Raw genomic sequence first — 20,262 nt, 5'->3', positions numbered from 1 at the left:
CAACAATTGCTACCTTAGGCAGCTCTTATGGGGGGCAAGATATTGTATGCTCAGACAGCAATTCAGATTGGCATGAAGGGACATATTTGTAATTCTAACTTCTTTTGTTGAGAAGGATGAGATATTTGGTAACTGCAATCCAACAATTGCCCACTGTTATGTAAGGGGTATATTTGTAATTCTAACTTATTTTGATGCAGGTTATTGTAATTTTTATTACCTTTTCTAGGCTAGCATTGAGAGGTTAGCTTGGGACATTGGATAATGGATACAGTTACATTCTTTATGTTTAACCTTTTATGGCAATAGCTAAAAGTGGATGTGGGTAACAATATGCAATTAAAGGTTTGGGTTCATGATTCAAGTTTGAAACCATACTCTTTGACTTCCATTAATTTTCTGATCTTATTTACTTAGTTCTCAATAATGACACTCTAAGCAGTTCCTATTACCATCTTATCCACTTTAGCATTACAAGTTAAATCATTATCTTCTGAAAGTTCAAGCATATTACACATTATTTTGGAATGGAATGGACAATTTCATCTGTAAAAGTATACCACTTAATGAGTGATAATGTTTAGCAGGGTTTTTAGATCGCAAATACTGTTGGCCTTTCGAACCCCGCAACGCGGGGTTACCTTCTAGTTGTTATTAATAGATTTCCTAATATTAAAAGTAACTGTTATTAATAGATTTTATAAAATTGGTGGAGGGAGTATAAAAGAAAATTTACAATGATAATATCGGTGACCATGTAGATGGAAAAGATAGAAATGATTTCGCATGGTTTCTTTTTTAATACTAGGGATAAGGACTTGAAAGGGTAACGAAATTTTGATTTTGTTCACATTTAGTCACTAAAGTTTTTTTCGTTATCTATTTGCCATTGAACTATTGAAACTGTTCATATTTTACCCTTATGATCGGCTGTTACCGGTCATAAGGGTAAAATGTGAACAGTTTCAATAGTTTAGTGGCAAATAGATAACGAAAAAAAGTTTAGTGACTAAATGTGAACAAAATCGAAAATTCGTTTCCATCTAAAAAGTTCAATGACTAAATGTGAACAAACTTCCTATTGTATTATGTTTTAGCAAATTATTTATTTTTGTTCAATTGTAGCAACATTTGTTGATGAAGAAATCTATGAAACAAAAAAACAAAATGTAACATCCGGATTTCAATGTATCATAATTTAAGTATTTTTCTTTTGAGTTAAGAAGAGAGACTCGACGAGTTGACGCCTCAACTCGTCGAGTAAGGTCACGACTGATGACTCAGATTAATGAATGGACTCGACGAGTCGGTGAGGCGACTCGACGAGTCCATGCTGTTGGCAGAAACCCTAAATCTTTGGGTCCGAGCCGTATTTAAAGGCACTTATTGCCTTCAGTTGCGACTACCTTTCCCATAAGTGAGAACCCTAGCGAGCTTGAGTGTGTAGAGTGAGAGGAAGAGCTATCTTGAGATTTTTAGTGTGATTTTGCAAGAAAGGAGAAGAGTTCCAGCAAGAGGGACCAAGGAAGGTTATTGTTCTGAGTTATTCAAGTAAGGAGCTTCATTCTGAGGTACAAAAATGAACCCCTTTCCTTCCCTATTATGTAGATTCCATTTTGGGGTTAGGACTTGAATCACTTCATCTTTGGGGTTTTGAATGCCTCAAACCCCTCTTGCAAGTTTGTGTTATAGATCTGAACCCTTCCAGGTCTAGAGAGCCGAGAATATGAAGCTTTAGTAGAGTAAACCTTGGGGTTTGAAGTTAGGAATGTAGACCCTTCTAGGTCCAGAGAGCCGAGAATATGAATCTTTAGTAGAGTAAACCTTGGGGTTTGAAGTTAGGAAGCATTTATGGGATTTTTATGGTATATATAGTTACTTTCATCTTACACATAGATATGAAGTATTTTATATAAATTACGTGCTATGTGTGCATATTATTTAAATACTTGTTGTCTATGCTAGATGAACGATTTTATACATGTTTTAAAGGATTTAAACAGTATATTTATTTTATATCTACAAATATGTTGCGGATGAAACATGGGTAGATGAAATAGTTGGTGTGTGATGAAATAAAATGATGAGATATATGTGATGATAGAAAGGCGATGATAATTAGGTAAATATATGATGATGAATAGGTGATGTAGGATGAAAGAAGATACCATAACCTTAACCGACAATGTGGCGATGTAGTCATCTACCAAAGTATAAATGACGACCACAGACTATTCTAGACAACCCAGTGGAAACACCAGCTGGCCCATAACCTGTAGGTGATGAATTACGAGTTCAGGCGATGTTGTAACTACGTATTCATGCGATGATACTCTAACTCCTTACTATGAATTCCGAGTTCAGACGATGTTGTAACTACGTATTCATGGGATGTCACAAATTCCGCATGTCTAACCAATGGTCTAATTCACATCAGTGAGAATGGTTCCTTTTTTTTATAAAACCAAATCAGATTGAAAATTTTGATTTTTTATTGTGGAAAATGTCAAACCATTGGTTTTTTTATTTCGGTTTCGGTTTTTTGTTTTGTTTTTTTTTTTTAATATATTTTTAGGGTTTTGTTTTCTTTTTTATTTCATAGATTTCTTCATCAACAAATGTTGCTACAATTTAACAAAAATAAATAATTTGCTAAAACATAATACAAGAGGAAGTTTGTTCACATTTAATTATTGAACTTTTTAGAGGGAAACGAACTTTCGATTTTGTTCATATTTAGTCACTAAACTTTTTTTCGTTATCTATTTACCACTAAACTATTGAAACTATTCACATTTTACCCTTATGACCGGTAACAGCCGGTCATAAGGGTAAAATGTGAACAGTTTCAATAGTTCAATGGCAAATAGATAACAAAAAAAAGTTTAGTGACTAAATGTGAAAAAAATCGAAAGTTCGTTACCCTTTCAAGTCATTATCCCTTAATACTATTTAGAGATAATTATGATATTAGAACTATTCAACTCAGCATTCTAGCATTCTGTTTGCAAAACAGCAACAAAAGTAAACAAAAAAAACAGTAAAAAAGTAAAAACTAATATACTGTAAATATGTAAAAGTATATTTTCTAGAATTGAGTACCTTTATCTAATTGGCGTTTCTTCAAATACGCATTGCTAATGTAACGACGGCGGAAGTATCGGCGAATGAATACCGTTATCGGAAGGTTTACCATGAGTTACCTCCGGCTGTCGTATGCACCGGCGGAGACATCTCTCTTCTCTCCTTCCGCCCTCTCCTTCCTCGTCCACCGTCGCCAGTGCTGCCGGATACGACTGTTTAGTACCTTCCAGTGCTCTGCCTCCGCAAAGCCGAAGAAGGAGAAAGTCATTGTTATATCTGGTCCTACCGGCGCCGGAAAAAGCCGGCTCGCATTAGAGCTCGCTAAAAAGCTTAATGGCGAGATAATTAGCGCAGACTCTGTCCAGGTATGTACAGAATTAGCTCTATCTAATTCCGACTTTCGAAGTTTATTAGTGTATCAATCCTTCTCAATCGTCAATCCTTTCTGTTCACTGGATTTGCTTAAGGAAAATGAGTATTTGATGAGAAAAATGGTAGAAAAATCTTAGTTTCAGCTGCGAAGTGATTTCAGAATTACAAATAGGGTTGTACTTATGTTCTCCGAATCAATGATGACATATACGAACTTGATACTGTGTACTGTATAACATGATCCAAGCTTAAATTGGTGTTCATTCATCGTCGAATTGAGTATAAGGACGTTGAAATCTACACTCAATTGGTCAATTTCGTAATCACTTGTGATGTTCTTCCTCATGCCAGGTCTATCAAGGTCTCGATGTTGGATCTGCAAAACCATCTACAAGTGAAAGACAGGTAACATTGAGTTGAAACACATTCACAAATCACAATCCTTATCTTCAAATGCATACATCTGGCATCATAGTTTTCATTTGTAGCTTTGCATCAACACTTTCATAGTTCACAAACATTCAACTGTTATGATTTTTTGCAGGAAGTGCCACATCACTTAATTGACATATTACACCCTGCTGAAGGTATTTATCCCTTAAATGCTGTAAACCATTGTTTCAGTCTACAAACTAACCATCTTTATCTCTTTCAACCAGATTATTCTGCTGGAAACTTCTATGATGATGGAAGACAAGCTACAAAAGATATTCTTAATAGAAGTCATGTCCCAATAGTTACTGGAGGAACTGGATTATACTTAAGATGGTATATTCTAATACATATAAACCTTTTCATATCTGTTAATACTGTTTTTTTTTTTTTTTTTCTAAAGACTTGTTTAATCATGTGAAAGGTTTATATATGGGAAACCAGATGTCCCAAAGGCAACTCCAGAAATTACTTTAGAAGTGCAATCTTTGCTTTCTGATTTTGTCAGAAACTATGATTGGGATTCTGCTGTAAAATTTGTTGCTAAATCAGGTGATCCAACTGCTGAATCTTTACCTTCGAATGATTGGTATCGATTACATCGTAAGCTTGAAATCATTAAGGTCAGTTTAACTTTTAATGTTCATCAATAGGCAAATTGCAGATGATGAATCTTATGAGTAATAAGTTGTTATTATGGGTGAAAATTAAAGTAAATTGTTTTGTATTGTAGTCTACAGGGTTACCTCCATCAGCATTTCCAGTACCTTATGATTCTTTCAAGGGACAAAAGGGGTCAAAGTCAACGGATCTTGACCTTGACCTTGACATTTCTACTAATTTGGATGAAAAGGAAAAGGAAAAGGATTTGGATTATGAGTTCATTTGTTTTTTTCTTTCAACATCAAGAACAGATCTTTATAGGTCAATTGACTTTCGGTGTGAAGATATGATTTCAGGTGAGTTATATTTTTATAGCTTTTGGGTTTGTTAAAAGAATAAAGATTTTTTTTTTTTTTTTTTTTTTTTTTTATGTTATGTAATTAGGAGGTAATGGAATTTTATCTGAGGCAAAATGGCTTCTGGATTTGGGTCTTGAACCAAATTCAAATTCAGCTACACGAGCAATAGGTTATAGACAGGTATTTAATTTAATATTATATGTGGTTATTATTTTCTTTTTTAATTATTTTTGGCTTTCATTTATTTTTTTATATAATATAATGGAAAATTGTAGGCTATGGAATACCTCTTAAAGTGTGAAGAACAAGGGGGTAGAAGTTCAACACGTGAATTTTATGCGTTTTTATCTGAATTTCAAAAAGCATCAAGGTGATTCCTTCAAAAAAAAAATTATATTTTTTAATTAACATTCCTTATTTTTTTTATTCCTTTTTTTTTTGTAAGGAATTTTGCAAAACGACAATTAACATGGTTTCGCAATGAGCCGATATATCATTGGATTGATGCATCAAGACCCCTCGTATGACTCATCTTCTAAAATTTTATTAATTTTTTTTCCAATATTTTAATCTCTAAATTCAATTTAATTTCAGGAAGAAGTACTTAATTTTATATATAATTCATACCATGATGAAAACAAGAAATTGATAGTCCCTAAATCACTTGCAATGAAAAAAGACATGTCGGATCGACGAGAAATCTCACAACTAAAAACCTATCGAACTGAAAGAGGGTTTGCATTTTTCTATCTTTTAGTAAAAGAAAAAATCATTTTACTATTTTTTTTTTTAAATAAATAAATTGACATTAAACATATAATACAGGGTTTTCATCAACCAAGAGGATTGTTCAGATGTTTTAAACTGGATAAGTCAAAATCAAAGTCGAAAGACCGAATTGATTGCTAATTAGCTTGTGAGCGATTGATTATCTTTTTGGAAGAGATAGAAAATTGTAATATTTGAATGAGTATTATTAAATTAGGAATGATTGATATGTTTATTAAGAATTAGAGTAAATTAATAATTTGGTGCTTATGCTTTACTAAAAAACATAAGTTCAGTCCAAAATCCTAAGTTTTGAACAGTGAAATACAAATTTAACGACTATATTGGGACCATTTTAAAATATTGTGACTTTTTTTTTTATTTGTTTGAATTATTGTATTAATAGTCTACTTTAATATAATAGTTTTAAACCATTTGTAAAATATATTACTTAAAAATCAACAAAAATACAACAATACTAAGCCATTGGCAATGTATATCAGTTAAAATTCAATGAAATACATTCATAAAAATATGTGATAATGATCATTATATTTTCTGATTTTAACTAATATGCTTTGTAAATGGTTTTGAATGGTGGTATTAAATCAATACGTTGATGAGGTGATTAAAAAAAAAAAAAATCAGGAAGTTTGACTTTTTTCGGTACCAAACTTATCATGTTTCTCAATACGATCATGAACATAAGATAAACATCCAAACACGTGAAAGTCCTCAATCAAGTGATCATAGCTAGTTGTGTAGATCAATCTTATTTTCTTTTAAGTCTTAGTATAGTGGATGCATGTGTAACAGTCCAAAAAGCTTCACATATTTAGTATTTGTATGTTTTTTTCTTAAAGTTGGTGTAGATGTGCATAGCATATTGTCTATGCTCATAGTATGATATTCTTTCCTGAATAGTATGATATTCTTTCCTGATTTTTCTTCCTAAACTTCGAAAATATTTGGTAAATTAAAGTTGTTAGTAAAATATTTGGTAAATAAATATATAAATTGTGCTAACTTGATAAAGGTGTGATCTTATAAGATCATATATTATTAGCAATATCACTCTATAATGATTCTTAGACATATAGATCCAACAGTGGGGAGGAAGGAAATCCAAGGGTTGGCTTATTTTTTTTATTAACTCTTATAAGGGTGGTAGACCATGGTGATGTCACACTCTCAAAAAGTCCCAAAAACACACCTAGGTTTGTGTGTAGGGCCGGCCCATGGGTCTGGGCAAGCTGGGTGACCATCCCGGACCTTCAAATGCCAAAGTGCTCCAATTTTTAACTTGTTATTTTGGCTATATGTTAACAACCCATTACTTTTTAGCACATTGGACTACTTCAAACCTCAATACTTTGATCAGGAACTAATCCAAAATATGGAGTGTGGGAGAGAATGATACTTACCCGGCGTGCATACGAATTCCAAGGCATTGTAACTCTTTAACAGTTAGATTTCTATGGAAAATCCAAACATTGCCATGGAAAATCCAAATGACGTCTTCTCCAAAAGCAAGAGTTAATGATCATTCTTCTATTTCATATTCAAAATTTCAAGTTAATTGATTTCTTTCATTCTTTTCTAATTTTCTAAATTCGTCCACAACAACCATTAGTGAATTGAATGTTATTTTAGAACTGAGAGACTGATTGTGTCTAGTTCTTTTCACGATTTCAGAAAACGGAAAACTCTATTGTTTCCCTTCTTTTTGTCGATTTTCTTTTTCTGATATAGCACCAATGGGAAGTTAATTAAGTTATTTGATTTATTTTAGGAATCTGGCCTAGAGACTTGAATCGAGAGTTCCAGTCACTGCCTTAATTGAATTTCTTTCTTAATTGCTATAAATTTGAAGGTTCAGTATTTTAGAAGAGACTGTTAGAGGTGAAATTGATTTCTGATAATCTGACTATGAATCTTTGTATGTTCTATTGTTCTTGAATTTTCTTATTATTTTTGAAATTTGATTTTTATGAGCTTATTCAAGTTAGAGGCATAATCGAATGTTAATATTTTTGAGTTAGAGATAGTTCTTGAACTCCATTGCTTATTTCGATTTGTAATGTTAATATTCTTAATTTTGATTTATGAAATGTTACTCTTTTTATTTCTATGTCTTTGATGTGTATAGAAATTTCTGTTGTTGTATAGTTTTTTCAACTACTTCCAAGTTATTAACAACAATAGGTACTCTCAATTTAAGCAATTCGCCTAACAACTTTTTGTCGATGATAAATCTACTTCAGTTGGAGGGCAACAACTTGTGTACAGAAACAGAACTAGACTCTAAAAGTTAATGAAGAAACAAAGGGGATGAGACTTTAATATTTTTGTACTTCTAATAGCATTGTACTTTTAGTTTTCCCCATCCTATGGTGTACAAATTTAAACATATTTTTATTATATGTATAAAACAGTGTAATATACGAATACATAAAATTTTTGAAGGGCCCCATTTTTTATTTTTCCCCGGGCCTCCAGTCGTCTTGGCCCGACCCTGTTTGTGTGCCAAGTTCCCGAGGTCTAATATTTTTTTTTCGAAAGTGACGTATGATAGAGTAGAGTTCAAGTATTCCAAAAACTCGAACGGATTAATTTTTCGAGTTGTAGAACTCTAGGAAATCGGGTTTAAAGTTTCGTGTCTAATTGACCTGAAACATCCGATTTTTCGACTTTTGCAGATATTTTTGCTAAAAATATTTCAAGTATGGAATTAAATACTAGACCATAGTTTGAGTCCAGAAACGCTCTCGGAATTTCTATCTGAGGTGTGCAACTGCCTCGACGGATCGATTCGGTTTTAGCAGTTTAAAGAAAATTAGTGTTTGTTGGTTTGTATTCTTATAATTGTCGTATCTTTTGCATACGACCTTCGTCTTGGATGTATTTTTTTTTATATTTTTGAAAACATGGGAAAATTTACTATGAAATTAAAATGTGTGTTTTTGCTCACAACTGCTTAATACAAATTTTTAGTTTTTCAGACGTATTAACTAGGGTTGCAGTTTGTGCTTTATGATTCATTTGAGATTTTCCACCAATGGAAGTAAGATACCAGCTGGTATCTTATAATAGTTGTAATGAGACTATATATTTTTCAAAATATGCATTTAAGCTTCATAGGTCAATTTACAAAGAGTTTCGCGGTGAACTGTCTGTCTACAGTTTTAGACCTAACTTTTGGGATGTCACACTAACTGTGTAAGAAACCATTATGTTTGATTGTATATCTGACTGAATGTGCTGACTGATGAAAAATTACTATTTTACCTTGCTGAATAAACACAATTGTGTAAAAAGATAATCAAACAACCCAAATTCAACGTACTGAATAAACACGATTGTGTAAAAAAATCACAAAACAATTGCAACTCTTATGAATCTTGATCTAATCATTGGTGAGTTTCAACAATCTATTAAAAAAATCACATGTTTTAACCTACCAAGTACCAACTGTTTTGGCATTCAAAATTGCAAGAACTTTAAAGAAAACTAACAAATATTTGAGCATGAACTACCAAACTGATCAACACCAACTGTTTTGGCATCCAAAATCACAAAAACCTGATTGTGGATTCTTTTGGACATAATCAGAAAGCATGTTTGTATCTATAAAATGCATAACATTTGAAAACATGCTAAATGACTACTAGATAGTCCCAAAGATAACAGAAAACAGAAACAAGATGCCAAACATCCTCAATTCAGACCTACAAAAGTGTTAATATAACTTAATTTTAACCATTATAATCAACTAAAAGTGTCAAAAGAAGGTATATATACAATTGATTCAACCCTAATTTATATAGCAAAACGATTTGGATAATTTGATTACTAATTCTTTTTCCGATTTGGAGAAAATATTTGGAGAAATCGATTTGATTACCAACGATTTTGATGATGTCGATGGAAGAAGGAAGCGATGGCAACAACGATGATGGAGGATTGTTGATGGCGTTGGCAACGATGGCCGATGGGAGACAGAAGCAATGACGATGGCGACACGGATGAGGATTTTCGTCACTAATAAGAGGAGCGTTTTGGCTCACCATAACTCAACAACTTTTCATAATATGTCATCAGATTGCCCCTATCTCATTTAATTCATACTTTAATTCTATACCGGTCAATACTACCATTAAAGATGATTTTTTTTTTTGTAACTTCAGGCCTTATTTTTCTATAGCTTATCTTGGGATTTTTGATTATTTCATTTATAAAGTGTTGTTTTATCCAAGAATAAGTTACAATCAGACTAATTGTGAATGTCCTAGCATGTCAGCTCATTAATTAAGAACTTGATATGGAAAGATATTTCCTTACTCATTTGAGTAGCCCGTAAGGCCATAATCTAAAAAGGACATGTTGAGTTATTGTCATTTTAATAACATCTGGTGAATAACCTAATTGAATCATTTTTTTCATACCATAAGTTAAACCCATTATAAACAACAAAAATGCTAAACAATTACTTAAGTTCTTTAAAGCTACATATGTATCCCATTTATGATTTTGGATCATGAATGGGGAACACATGGACTTATGTACCCTCATCTACTGCATCACCGATATCATATACATCATATCTAAGAATAACAATTATGTGGCTCAAAACGGATCAAGAGACTTCTTCAAATGGTATACTCATCATATGTTTCGTGATCAACATATAAGTAATTAGGCATAAATGAATACATATCATCGTCAAAGTTATCACTTTTTGCATGTCTTCTGCTTTATCTTCCTAAGTCCACTCAAGTATAGGTTCATTGCGGTGATTAATGTGTATACACTTACCCTTCCTTCAGTATCATGCCCAACATTCAGAAACCTAACATATCATCATTATCTCTCAGTCCTCTCGACCCATCTTCCAATGACCTTTGTCCAAGACAATAGTAAGTGTCATCATGCTTCTTGTTAGTCAACTTTTCAAGAAAATATATGAACTTCTTCAAAAATGTGGTGCTAAAATCAACATCCCTAACAAAAGCTTTAAGAAGGTCGAAGTATACTATCGGTTTCGGAACAAATAGTCCTTTGTAGTGAATTTCCACAATTAAGAACCTACCATTGTCAATTTCTTCTACACTAGACAAACATGTCATAAACAATTTCTTTGTAAGAAGCTTTGATTGTTGTGTGATTGTTTGTGTTTGAGAAAAACTACTCGAACTCTGATTTGTAACGGTGTGTAATCTCATTCATAGAAGAGATAATCTTTGTCATAAGCATGTAATATCCACATAAGCATTTCTTTTTTCTAATTTGTAAAATTATCCGATAAATTTGTTGTTGTCAGTGACCTAAGATTATTAGGAGGACACCAATCTAAGATTATTGGTAATACATAGACAAAATAACCTAAATTTCTTGGTAATACGTGAACATTGACCTAAGTTTATTTATAAATTATAATACATACACAACAAGAAAGATTAAATACTCTTTTTTTACTAAGTCAAAAAAGTTGATTATCCTCCTAATCATCATCCCTTTTCAAATTTTCAATTACAAATTACAATCGTTGAAGTAATTAATCACTTTCAGCTTTTGCCTGGTAACCAATAACTTCTCTGTCGCTTGATCACTCTGGAAACAGCAGGTAGGAGAAAACAATGAAGTCTGTAATGTCCAGAATCCAGATCCATCCTCAAGAATTCTTCCTCTTCTTCTTCTTCTTTACTCCGCTGGGGTTACACATCGGAGTGTGCTCCGGAGCGTAAATTCGCCGTCTTGGGAGCAGCCGGCGGTATTCGACAGCCGCTTGTCTTTCTCATGAATCTAAACCCTCTCGTACCTACCCTTTCCGACATAGCTGTCACTCCCGGTGTCGTCGCAGATGTCAGATTGTCAACCACGTCAACACCAGATCTGAGGTTCATCACAACTTAATCATTCCTCTTCTGCTTTCAATCTTACAGGTGTTCATTTCTGCGAATGATCATTTCTAGGGTTCCGATCTGTCGAATTGTGATTCTTCTCTTCGTCGTTGTAGTTTATTTAATCAAGCTTGATCTGTTCATGTGATGTTTTTGTTATATAGAGGTGGTTGGTTACACTGCAATTGCCAAATACTGCCCTCATGTGAGTATCCATCACCATTTTCAAACATATGTTTAACACATTCAACTTTTCATGATTCTGTTTCTGGTTATATGAATGTGCTTTTCTTCAGGCACTTGTGCATTAGATCAGCAACCCAGTGAACTCCACTGTGCCAATTGCTTATGAGGTCATGCTGTTGTTACAATTCTGCCATTGTTTTCTCAGGTATTAGTATTACTTGCTTTCTATTCTATGTTACTTATTTGCGTACTTTCCACACTTATGGGTGTTTTGAAATGAAGGCTACACCTCTAGCAAATAGTTTATCACATGAAGAGATAACTGCTCTTACAAAACGAACACAAGATGGTGGAACCGAAGCTGTGAAAGGGTTCTGCTACATTGTCAATGGCGTAAGTTTTTACTCATATTTCCACTTGCTTTTGTTTAGTTTGCTCATTCAGTTCTGGTGAATTCCCAACCCTAATGATCTATATATACTCTGAGGTTTCCTAAACTAACCCTAATCCTTAATCCTTATCAATAAACTAAATAAAACTACTACATAACAAGTGATATGAATAAAAGATGACTATCAAGTATCAACTAATAATAAAGTATAAAACTAAGCCTCCAACATTAATTCATAGATACAAAAATCTATCCTTTATGACATGCTATATTACGTGTCTCCATTACTATCGATCCTCTAGTTATATATTCATTAAGAAAAAGTGTTATCCCTTTAGTTTATTGAGAATAAAGTTGAACATATAGTATATAATGCAAATAGTTCATTGTATTATTAATTAGTTTCCTAACATTCTAGTGGGTTGGTATTTGGTAATTATACTATTGAATTAGGGTTAATTTAGGAAACATCGAGTATATATAAGATCGTTAGGGTTAAGGATTAGGGATTTTTCGGGATCTTGTGTAACACTTTAACCAAAAAAAAATTCCATACAACCATAACCATAAAGAGTAATAGCACAATCTTAATTCTAGTAACATCGGATAGTGTTACTAAATTCATCAAAACATGAAAATAGATATATCGCGCTATATGTATCTTAACTTCATCCATAGATACAAATATCTTTCGACTCTTCATTTGTATCTCTAAATCGGATACTCCAAAATGTCTCTCACTTGAGCGTATCCTCTAGTTATCTGAAATACATATTCATTTAGAAAAAAGTGTTAGGCCTTTAGCCTATTGGGAATAAAGTGTATTATATAACAATATAATGCAAATAAACCCACTGCTTCATGAGACATAAGTTTGGTGTGAAAAAAAAAAAATATAAGGCAAATGATACCATTGAACTAAGTGATGAATGAAAGGGTCAATCCACCTTCACCATTATTTTAGCAAGTATTTCATAACAAGGACATTGTGTGTGAGCAGGCGTCATTAGTTGATTAATTATTTTTTATTAAGAAGATACATACCTTTATATGATACCTTACCAATTCCGCTTTATCAATATATTTGACTTCCATATAAAAACATGTAAATATGCTAAAAATGATCATTTTAATATGTATTACATTCTCATAAATCATATTCTCACTTTGGGTTTTTAACAACAATCCAAACCTAGATCCTTATTCATGTATCATAATGTCAAATGTTACCTAACAAATTTGTAGCTAGAATAACACCAATCTAGCAAATCATATAACACAGGTCTAAACCGATCTTCATAATCGCACAAAGTAATTTAATATGTGGTGATTTAATGCAGTTACGCATTTTCTGATACACAACATTTTATGTTTTATGTAAAAATTAATTAATAATCAATAAATAATGTTTGCATGCAGGTGAGACCAAGGAAAAATGGTGTGGAGAAGTGCTAGTCGGCTCACTTTCAAACTACGAGTAACAAAGCCTTGGCTTGGAAAAGTATATATATATATATATATATATATATATATATATATATATATATATATATATATATATATATATATATGGTGAAAAGGGTAAAGGTGCAAAGTTGAGAAATACAACAAACAAAACAAAGTGTATGTACATGCATACATGGCTACTACACCTATGTTTTTAATTTGGCAGATGTCGCATAACTATTATTATTACAAAGAATCAAACACCCACTCACCCACAACTTATGATGAAAACAATCCAGCGGATTTGGATTTGGATTTGGATTTGGATTTGGTCAATAGTATCAAAAACCTAAACTAACACTGGTAGCAATTTTTAGCAACCTATTTTTGCTACACCATATTCCTAACAAAAATCTAATTCATACATCCTAAATTTTGTTCTTTTCTAACACACCTTTCATACGAAAAGTATTTTTCCAAATTTCACAAAGTTCAACCATAATCTGCAAAATAAGGAAAGAGAAATAAATAATCAGCCTTGCAATCCGTATAACAAACAACAATAATGTGTATTTGAATGACATTGCTATTTATTCAAAGAGAAACTCAAAAGGGCTAAAAAATGATCGACATTAGTCATTAGATTTATTCACCAAGTACATCCAATAAAAAAGATAAGAATATATAATAATACTCTTTAAGAGTAACAAGAGAATGAGCAGCAATCTTAGTTTATCTTCAGATCCTTTATTTTAGATGCTGCAATTCACAATCTACTTTCAACACAAGTTAAAACAAACAAGGTTGATCAAATTTCAAACTGGTAAACATAAAACCTTACCATATAGAGTATCAATCAAGACAACACATGTTTACCATTTTAGCTTTCAAGAACAAATAATATCATGCAAATTTTGTATTGATTTCAATTAATGAGCTAGTAAAAATTAGCATATATGTTAATTAAAAAGCTTAGGCTACCTTAATCTGCTCCAGTCAACTCCTAGGTCAACGCCCCGCATCCGATCCATCTGCAGATGAGCTGTCACTGTCTGAATCTACATACAAAAAAAAATTAAAACATTTCAATTAAACACAAGTCCATATAAAGAGCATCCTAACAAAGGCTAAAATAGTAAATTACCACTTGAAGATGATCCAGAATCACTGCTTGAACTGCTTGAACTACTAGACCTACTCACATTATCACCATTAACATCTCCTTGATTTGTAGGAGGACTATTACCAACATTTTTCTCATCTGCTTATCAAACCAAATTACAATCTATCACCACATGCATACAAATAATTAAAAGAAAAATAAAAACTCAAAAATCTTTAAAGTTACCTGCTTTCTTATCCTTTAGTCCTTCCGGGATAGATTTTGTTGGATTCTGCAATATAACATAATAAAATCAAAAACATGAATTTAAAAAAAAAAAAAAAAAAAGTTTAAAGAAAAAATAAATTGGAAATGATTCATACTTGCACCATGGTCGGATTAACATTTCCACCTAAAGATCTTGCCTGTTGAGCAAGTTGAGCTTTCCTTCTGTGTTTACTCAAACTCTTCTTATAATTTGTAACAAATCTATCAAGCTCCCACAAAGTTTCAATATCAACACTATCGATATCAACTTCAATCTCATCATCATGTTGTGAAAGTGAAGTATTACTCTTCTTGATAATCTGAACAATATTGTCAAGCTTTTCAGAAGGTAAACTCTGAAGATTTGCACTCAGCTTTTGCTTCTCTTCATATGTCATGTTCCTCTTGTTTAAATCTTTGGCTTTAGGTTTCTTGGGTGCTGGTGTCCTACTCACAGGGGCAAGATTGGATGGTTTTTGTCTATTCAAGAAAGGTAGACTCATAGGAGCATGTGGAAAATTATTCACCTGAGCCTGAGACTTTCTTGAATTTGTATCATAACTTGTTCCATTTCTCCAATCTGATTCAATCACTTCCCATCTTTCTTCAAAGATATTTGATAGCTGTTCAGCCATAACATGGACATCTTGCCCTTGAGGATTATAAGTCATGGCATTATGAAATGTGAGTCTGACATCTTCTGCAAATTCACCAGGTGTTTTGTAGAAGTTTTGAGCTAATCGGCTCTTAATTGTGCCAAAATCCATGGGGTGTTTAATGATGTCATGGTAATCATGGAGTCCAAGAAGCTTCGCGTTAACAGGCTCATTAAACACCCAACCATGTTTATGCTTCATTAACCTCTGAAGCAAATTGCTACAATTTCTAAACACTTGATTCTTGTGTCTTTCTAAACCAATGGTGTAATCCGATTCCCTGTTGTATTTTCTTCCATTGTTTGATTTCGATCTCTTGTTAGTTTCAGGAGGTAATCTATCTTTTCCAAGAAGGAATTCTGAATTCCTGTAATATTGATTAGCTTTTGGTGTTCTTTTCTCTTTTTCAACAAATTCACCAGTTCCAAGGCTGTTGTCGAGAACTGATACATTTAGAGGTGGTCTGAATCGTGTTGTTTGTGTTGTTTCTTGATTTGATAAAGGACCAATTTCGGAATTGACCCTCATTAAGGCTCTTCTGGCTATAACATCAGGACCTATTTCAGCATGAACCCTTGATAAAGCTCTTCTGTCCATGTAATCTGTACCCATTTCTGAATTCACTCTAAGAAGTGTTCGTCTATCTATTGGGACATTACCTGGATACTGAGGATGAGTGTAGGTTTCATCATTGCCGGAAGTAGCAAGATTGGTTGAGTAATCGGTGATTTCAGCTTCTTTCTCTTCAAGCTTTTGAAATAAACTTCTAACTCGATCCAATTCCGCCTTGAACTTCGCCCTAACCTCCTTAATTTCGTTTTTGGGCGTTGAAGCTTCTAGATAAACCTTCACACGATCATCCACCAACGTGACAATAGGTCTTCTTGCGATTCCATTTCCGTTAGGAACAACGGTTTCCACAGCAACATCTTCATGCCGTGGATTTTGACTGGAAGAATCGTTCGAGGCTTCTGATATCCGTCTCAACGTTTGCTCCCTTTGAAAATTCGCGTCTTCGGTGGCTAGGGTTTGGTCGTTGTTTGCGGTGGTGATTGGAGAAGCGGGGGTCGCGGTGGTGACCGGAGAACGTGGGGTGGCGGTGGTAGATGTAACGGCGGAGACGGCGACGGTGGTGGCGGCGTTTTTATTACCCTTTTTAGGTCTTCTAGTATAGACTTTATTGCCCTCGACCCACTTACTCTTCTCTTTGTTTATCTTATCCGCATCTAATGTCCCTGAAGCCATACATATACGAACACTCACTCTCTGAGAAAACTAATTAACAAAATCGAAAATTTATAAACCCTAGCTTTTATTCTTTCAAAAAAATAAAAAGGAAAAAAAGTAAAAGAAAACCCTAACTTTATCAGAACAACCAGAAGAACTCCGATTTCTTCGAAGGAAAACGAAGAAATCGAATTGGTTCGATGAAGCTAGGGTTTGAAAAACAACCAGAAAGATTCAACAAATCAAACCCCGGAACGAAAACATAATCGAACCCTACGAACAAAATCGAACCGTAAAATCACAGAAATCGAACCCTAAAACCAGATCTGATGGTAAGAACGCTTCGAATCGGAGAAAAACGGAGATCAAAATTCACACGGAATCAGGGTTTTTCGGTGGTATGACGATCCTGATCCTTGACGAAAGAGGGGAAAAAATAAAATTAAAAAATAATAAAAATAATAAAATCAAGAAAAATTGAAAAAAGATAAAATTAAAAAATGAAAAAGATAAAAATTAGGGTTTGCAAATTGGGGGCGATTCAGAAGTGTTGTAGATCGGAGCTCTCTCTCTCTCTCTCTCTCTCTCTCTCTCTCTCTCTGACTGATGAAGCGCGAGTAGTGGTGGCTGCTTATTTTATATCACACGCGCTTCGATTCCTATTTGACTATGTCGGTTAGTTGCCGCTTTTTATATAAAAGTTGATTACTTTCTATTATATTTTGGACAAAATAGCAAAACTCGTCCGTGTTGTTTGTTATATTTTTAAATACAGCCTAAATTTGTTTATAAGTGTAGATGTAGCCCTTTAAGAGGTTTTTGTTGTGAATATGGTTAACTTTAAAATTGAAATGAGTGTTGTACATTTAATATAGTTATTTTTATTTTTTATTTTTAGGGTAAATTGCAAAAAAAAATCATTATATTATTAGACATTGAGTTTTTTCTTTCGCAACTATGTTATTATATTTATAATTTTGTTTCAATATCAATAAAATGACCAATTATGTATGTAACAACTTTTTTTGAATTACAATAAAATCACTATGTTTATCAAATTATGATTTTGACATTGTTTTTTTTTCTTAATTATGTCACTATATTTATAATTGGAGCAGTTACTAATCTAGCCAAATTAAAGAAGTGATTAATAATTTTTAACCAAAAATTAGAATTTGTCCAAAACTAACCCACGAAACAGTAGGTATTTATATCTGTTTACTGTTTCGCTAATTCATCTACTGCTTCGTGTTTCGTAAAAAAAAAATATTTTGAAGAAATAAAACCGTAGGTTATTTTAAAACTTACGGGTTGGGTAAAATCTACGTTTTTTTTAACTACGGTTTTGGGCTAAAAAACTACGGTTTTTTATTTTTTTAATTTTTGTTTTATTTTTTAATAGAGAGTATTTTTTTTGAAAATTATTTTGATTAAAAATATTTTTTATAAAGTATAGAGTTGTTTTTTGACAACTATTTTATTATAAAATATAAAATAGTTTTTTTAACAATTAATAGAATAATTTTTTGCGAAAATGTAGATTATTTTTTTGAATTAATTGACTGGTTTTTTTGGTAAATTTGACTATTTTTTTGCTATATTTGATTACTTTTTTATTAAACTTAACTACTTTTTTTGTAAGAATGGACTACTGTTTTGAACCTAATATATATATATATATATATATATATATATATATATATATATATATATATATATATATATATATATATATATATATATATATATATATATATATATATATATATACTCACACACTAAGTATTTCATATTTTTGGAAAAAAGTAATCAAATTTACCAAAAAAGTAGTAAAATGTACCAAAAAAACTAGTCAACAAATTCAAAAAAATAATCTATATTTTAACAAAAAATTATTCTATTAGTTTTTAAAAAACTATTTTATAGTTTACAAAAAAATATTTTTTTAACAAAAAAAATGTCAAAAAAACAACTCTACATTTTATAAACAATATTTTTTATCAAAATAATTCCCAATATGTTAAGCCCAGATAACTGCAAATCGTTTGAACAATTGTCCAGGTGAGTTATCGCACCATACTATATGTTATAATATATATTCATATATGTTAGATAGAGAACTAGTAGAGTAAAGTTGATAGTATAATCACTATGTGCTTAAGTGTAAATGTACTTGAAACTACTATAGTAGGAAATATAAATATGTATGTTCTAGTCGAGTCTACAATGCAGTCTTTATGTGCATAACTGTTGTGATATTAGATTTAGTTAGAGGATAACGGGGAAACGACAAAGAGGTCGGGAGCATATATGTCCGTGTGTTAACGGAATGACATGTAGGTCGTAAGTACACATAGACTCATGTTGATAAAATGACATATAGGTCGTAAGTACACATAGACCCATGTTGAGTAAATCACATGTAGGTCGTAAGTACATATAGGCCCGCATGTTGATAAAATAACATGTAGGTCGTAAGTATACATAGATTCGTGGTGATGAAAGGGCATGTGGGCTAGAAGTACGCATAGATCCGCGTTAAGGAAATGTCATGTAGGTCGTAAGTACACATAAAACCGTGTTGACAAAATCACATGTAAGCCATAAGTACACATAGACCTGTGTTGAAGACGAAATGGTTGGGCCGTAAGTTTAAGATACATATATTATTGGAAGATCGTGAGTCATTATTTGTATGCATGTATATGTATTACGGTACATGGTATTTTAGGGGACTCACTAAGCCTCATACTTATCCAAATGATTATAAATGTTTTTCAGGTGCTTCATTGATTCGTGAGAACGACAAGGTTCGAATGTACACACGTGCATTTGCAACATGTTTCCGCATAATGTAATTATACTCTAATAACTTGAATAAATAAAAATGAAAATTTTTGGGTTGAAAATCGGGACGTAACAAGTTTGTATTAGAGACCTGGTTTGAGAAAACTAGATGAACATTCATGTAATTCTAGACTCAAGCCGACGATCTTAATATCTTAACAAATCTTTGTAAGAAAAATAACTTTATTCAAAAGAAAAAAAAATATATGATGCGTACAATCACCTGGAGCTCAAAAAGAAAAGTAATTCCTAAAATATCCATATTGCTATGATTGAAGTATGTGAAATGTTAGAAATGCATGCTATAATGTAAGCTAAGAGATCCTTTCAAGAATTGTAGGATATAATTGTCTTATACTTAAGACGCCTTATAGCCTAGGAATTTGCTTGTTAGATGTTGTTTATAACCAATACTGACATTAGTTAGGTGTTGTTTGTTTTTTCTGAAGCAAAAATTCATGAAGTCTGTGAACCATCTCTACAACCCTCTACAGTAGAATAGGTGGACCAAATGGTTGAAGATTGTAATAAGAAGTGTGTTTGTTTTCTTTAACATCGGCATGCTACTGCAGATATTAAAAAAATAAAATAAACTGATTTTATAAGCTGAAAATAGTTTTTT

General features: G+C 32.4%; 2 protein-coding genes and 1 long non-coding RNA gene across 7 annotated transcripts; 2 read left to right on the top strand and 1 right to left on the bottom strand.

The window, feature by feature from the left end:
• The first annotated feature begins 3,122 nt into the window (after positions 1–3,122).
• Positions 3,123–5,971, top strand: IPT9 (isopentenyltransferase 9). The gene is made up of 11 exons (XM_078976575.1): positions 3,123–3,449; positions 3,808–3,861; positions 4,001–4,043; positions 4,116–4,224; positions 4,313–4,511; positions 4,622–4,847; positions 4,936–5,030; positions 5,126–5,220; positions 5,296–5,371; positions 5,445–5,584; positions 5,676–5,971. The coding sequence occupies exons 1-11, from the start codon at positions 3,168–3,170 to the stop codon at positions 5,761–5,763; spliced, it is 1,407 nt and encodes a 468-aa protein (XP_078832701.1). The 5' UTR covers positions 3,123–3,167; the 3' UTR covers positions 5,764–5,971.
• Positions 5,972–11,156: 5,185 nt separating this feature from the next.
• LOC145017170 (uncharacterized) lies at positions 11,157–16,054 on the top strand. 2 transcript variants are annotated; one of them, XR_013666406.1, is made up of 5 exons: positions 11,157–11,515; positions 11,591–11,723; positions 11,815–11,909; positions 11,987–12,097; positions 13,515–16,054. It is a non-coding gene; the product is annotated as an uncharacterized LOC145017170 (long non-coding RNA). The 2 variants fall into 2 exon arrangements; XR_013666405.1 differs by having other exon boundaries at positions 11,160–11,723.
• Positions 12,628–17,422, bottom strand: LOC145017169 (transcription factor GTE4-like). Of its 4 annotated transcripts, XR_013666403.1 has the most exons (6): positions 15,027–17,422; positions 14,890–14,935; positions 14,686–14,802; positions 14,523–14,599; positions 13,996–14,044; positions 12,628–12,857 (listed from the first exon to the last, which is right to left on the bottom strand). XR_013666403.1 is itself a non-coding variant. In XM_078975242.1 (5 exons), exons 1-4 carry the CDS (start codon positions 16,809–16,811, stop codon positions 14,550–14,552), a joined length of 1,998 nt encoding a protein of 665 aa, XP_078831368.1. In that variant the 5' UTR covers positions 16,812–17,422; the 3' UTR covers positions 12,628–12,857; positions 14,523–14,549. The 4 variants fall into 4 exon arrangements, 3 of the variants coding, with proteins under 3 accessions (XP_078831368.1, XP_078831367.1, XP_078831369.1); XM_078975242.1 differs by lacking the exon at positions 13,996–14,044; XM_078975241.1 differs by lacking the exon at positions 12,628–12,857 and having other exon boundaries at positions 13,699–14,044.
• Between the last annotated feature and the right edge of the window lie 2,840 nt (positions 17,423–20,262).

Source organism: Lactuca saligna, chromosome 9 (assembly GCF_052625555.1).
Source record: "Lactuca saligna cultivar CGN05327 chromosome 9, ASM5262555v1, whole genome shotgun sequence".
NCBI classification, from domain to species: domain Eukaryota; kingdom Viridiplantae; phylum Streptophyta; class Magnoliopsida; order Asterales; family Asteraceae; genus Lactuca; species Lactuca saligna.
Note: the sequence above shows the minus strand (reverse complement) of the source record. Positions and strands in the feature narration are given on the sequence as shown.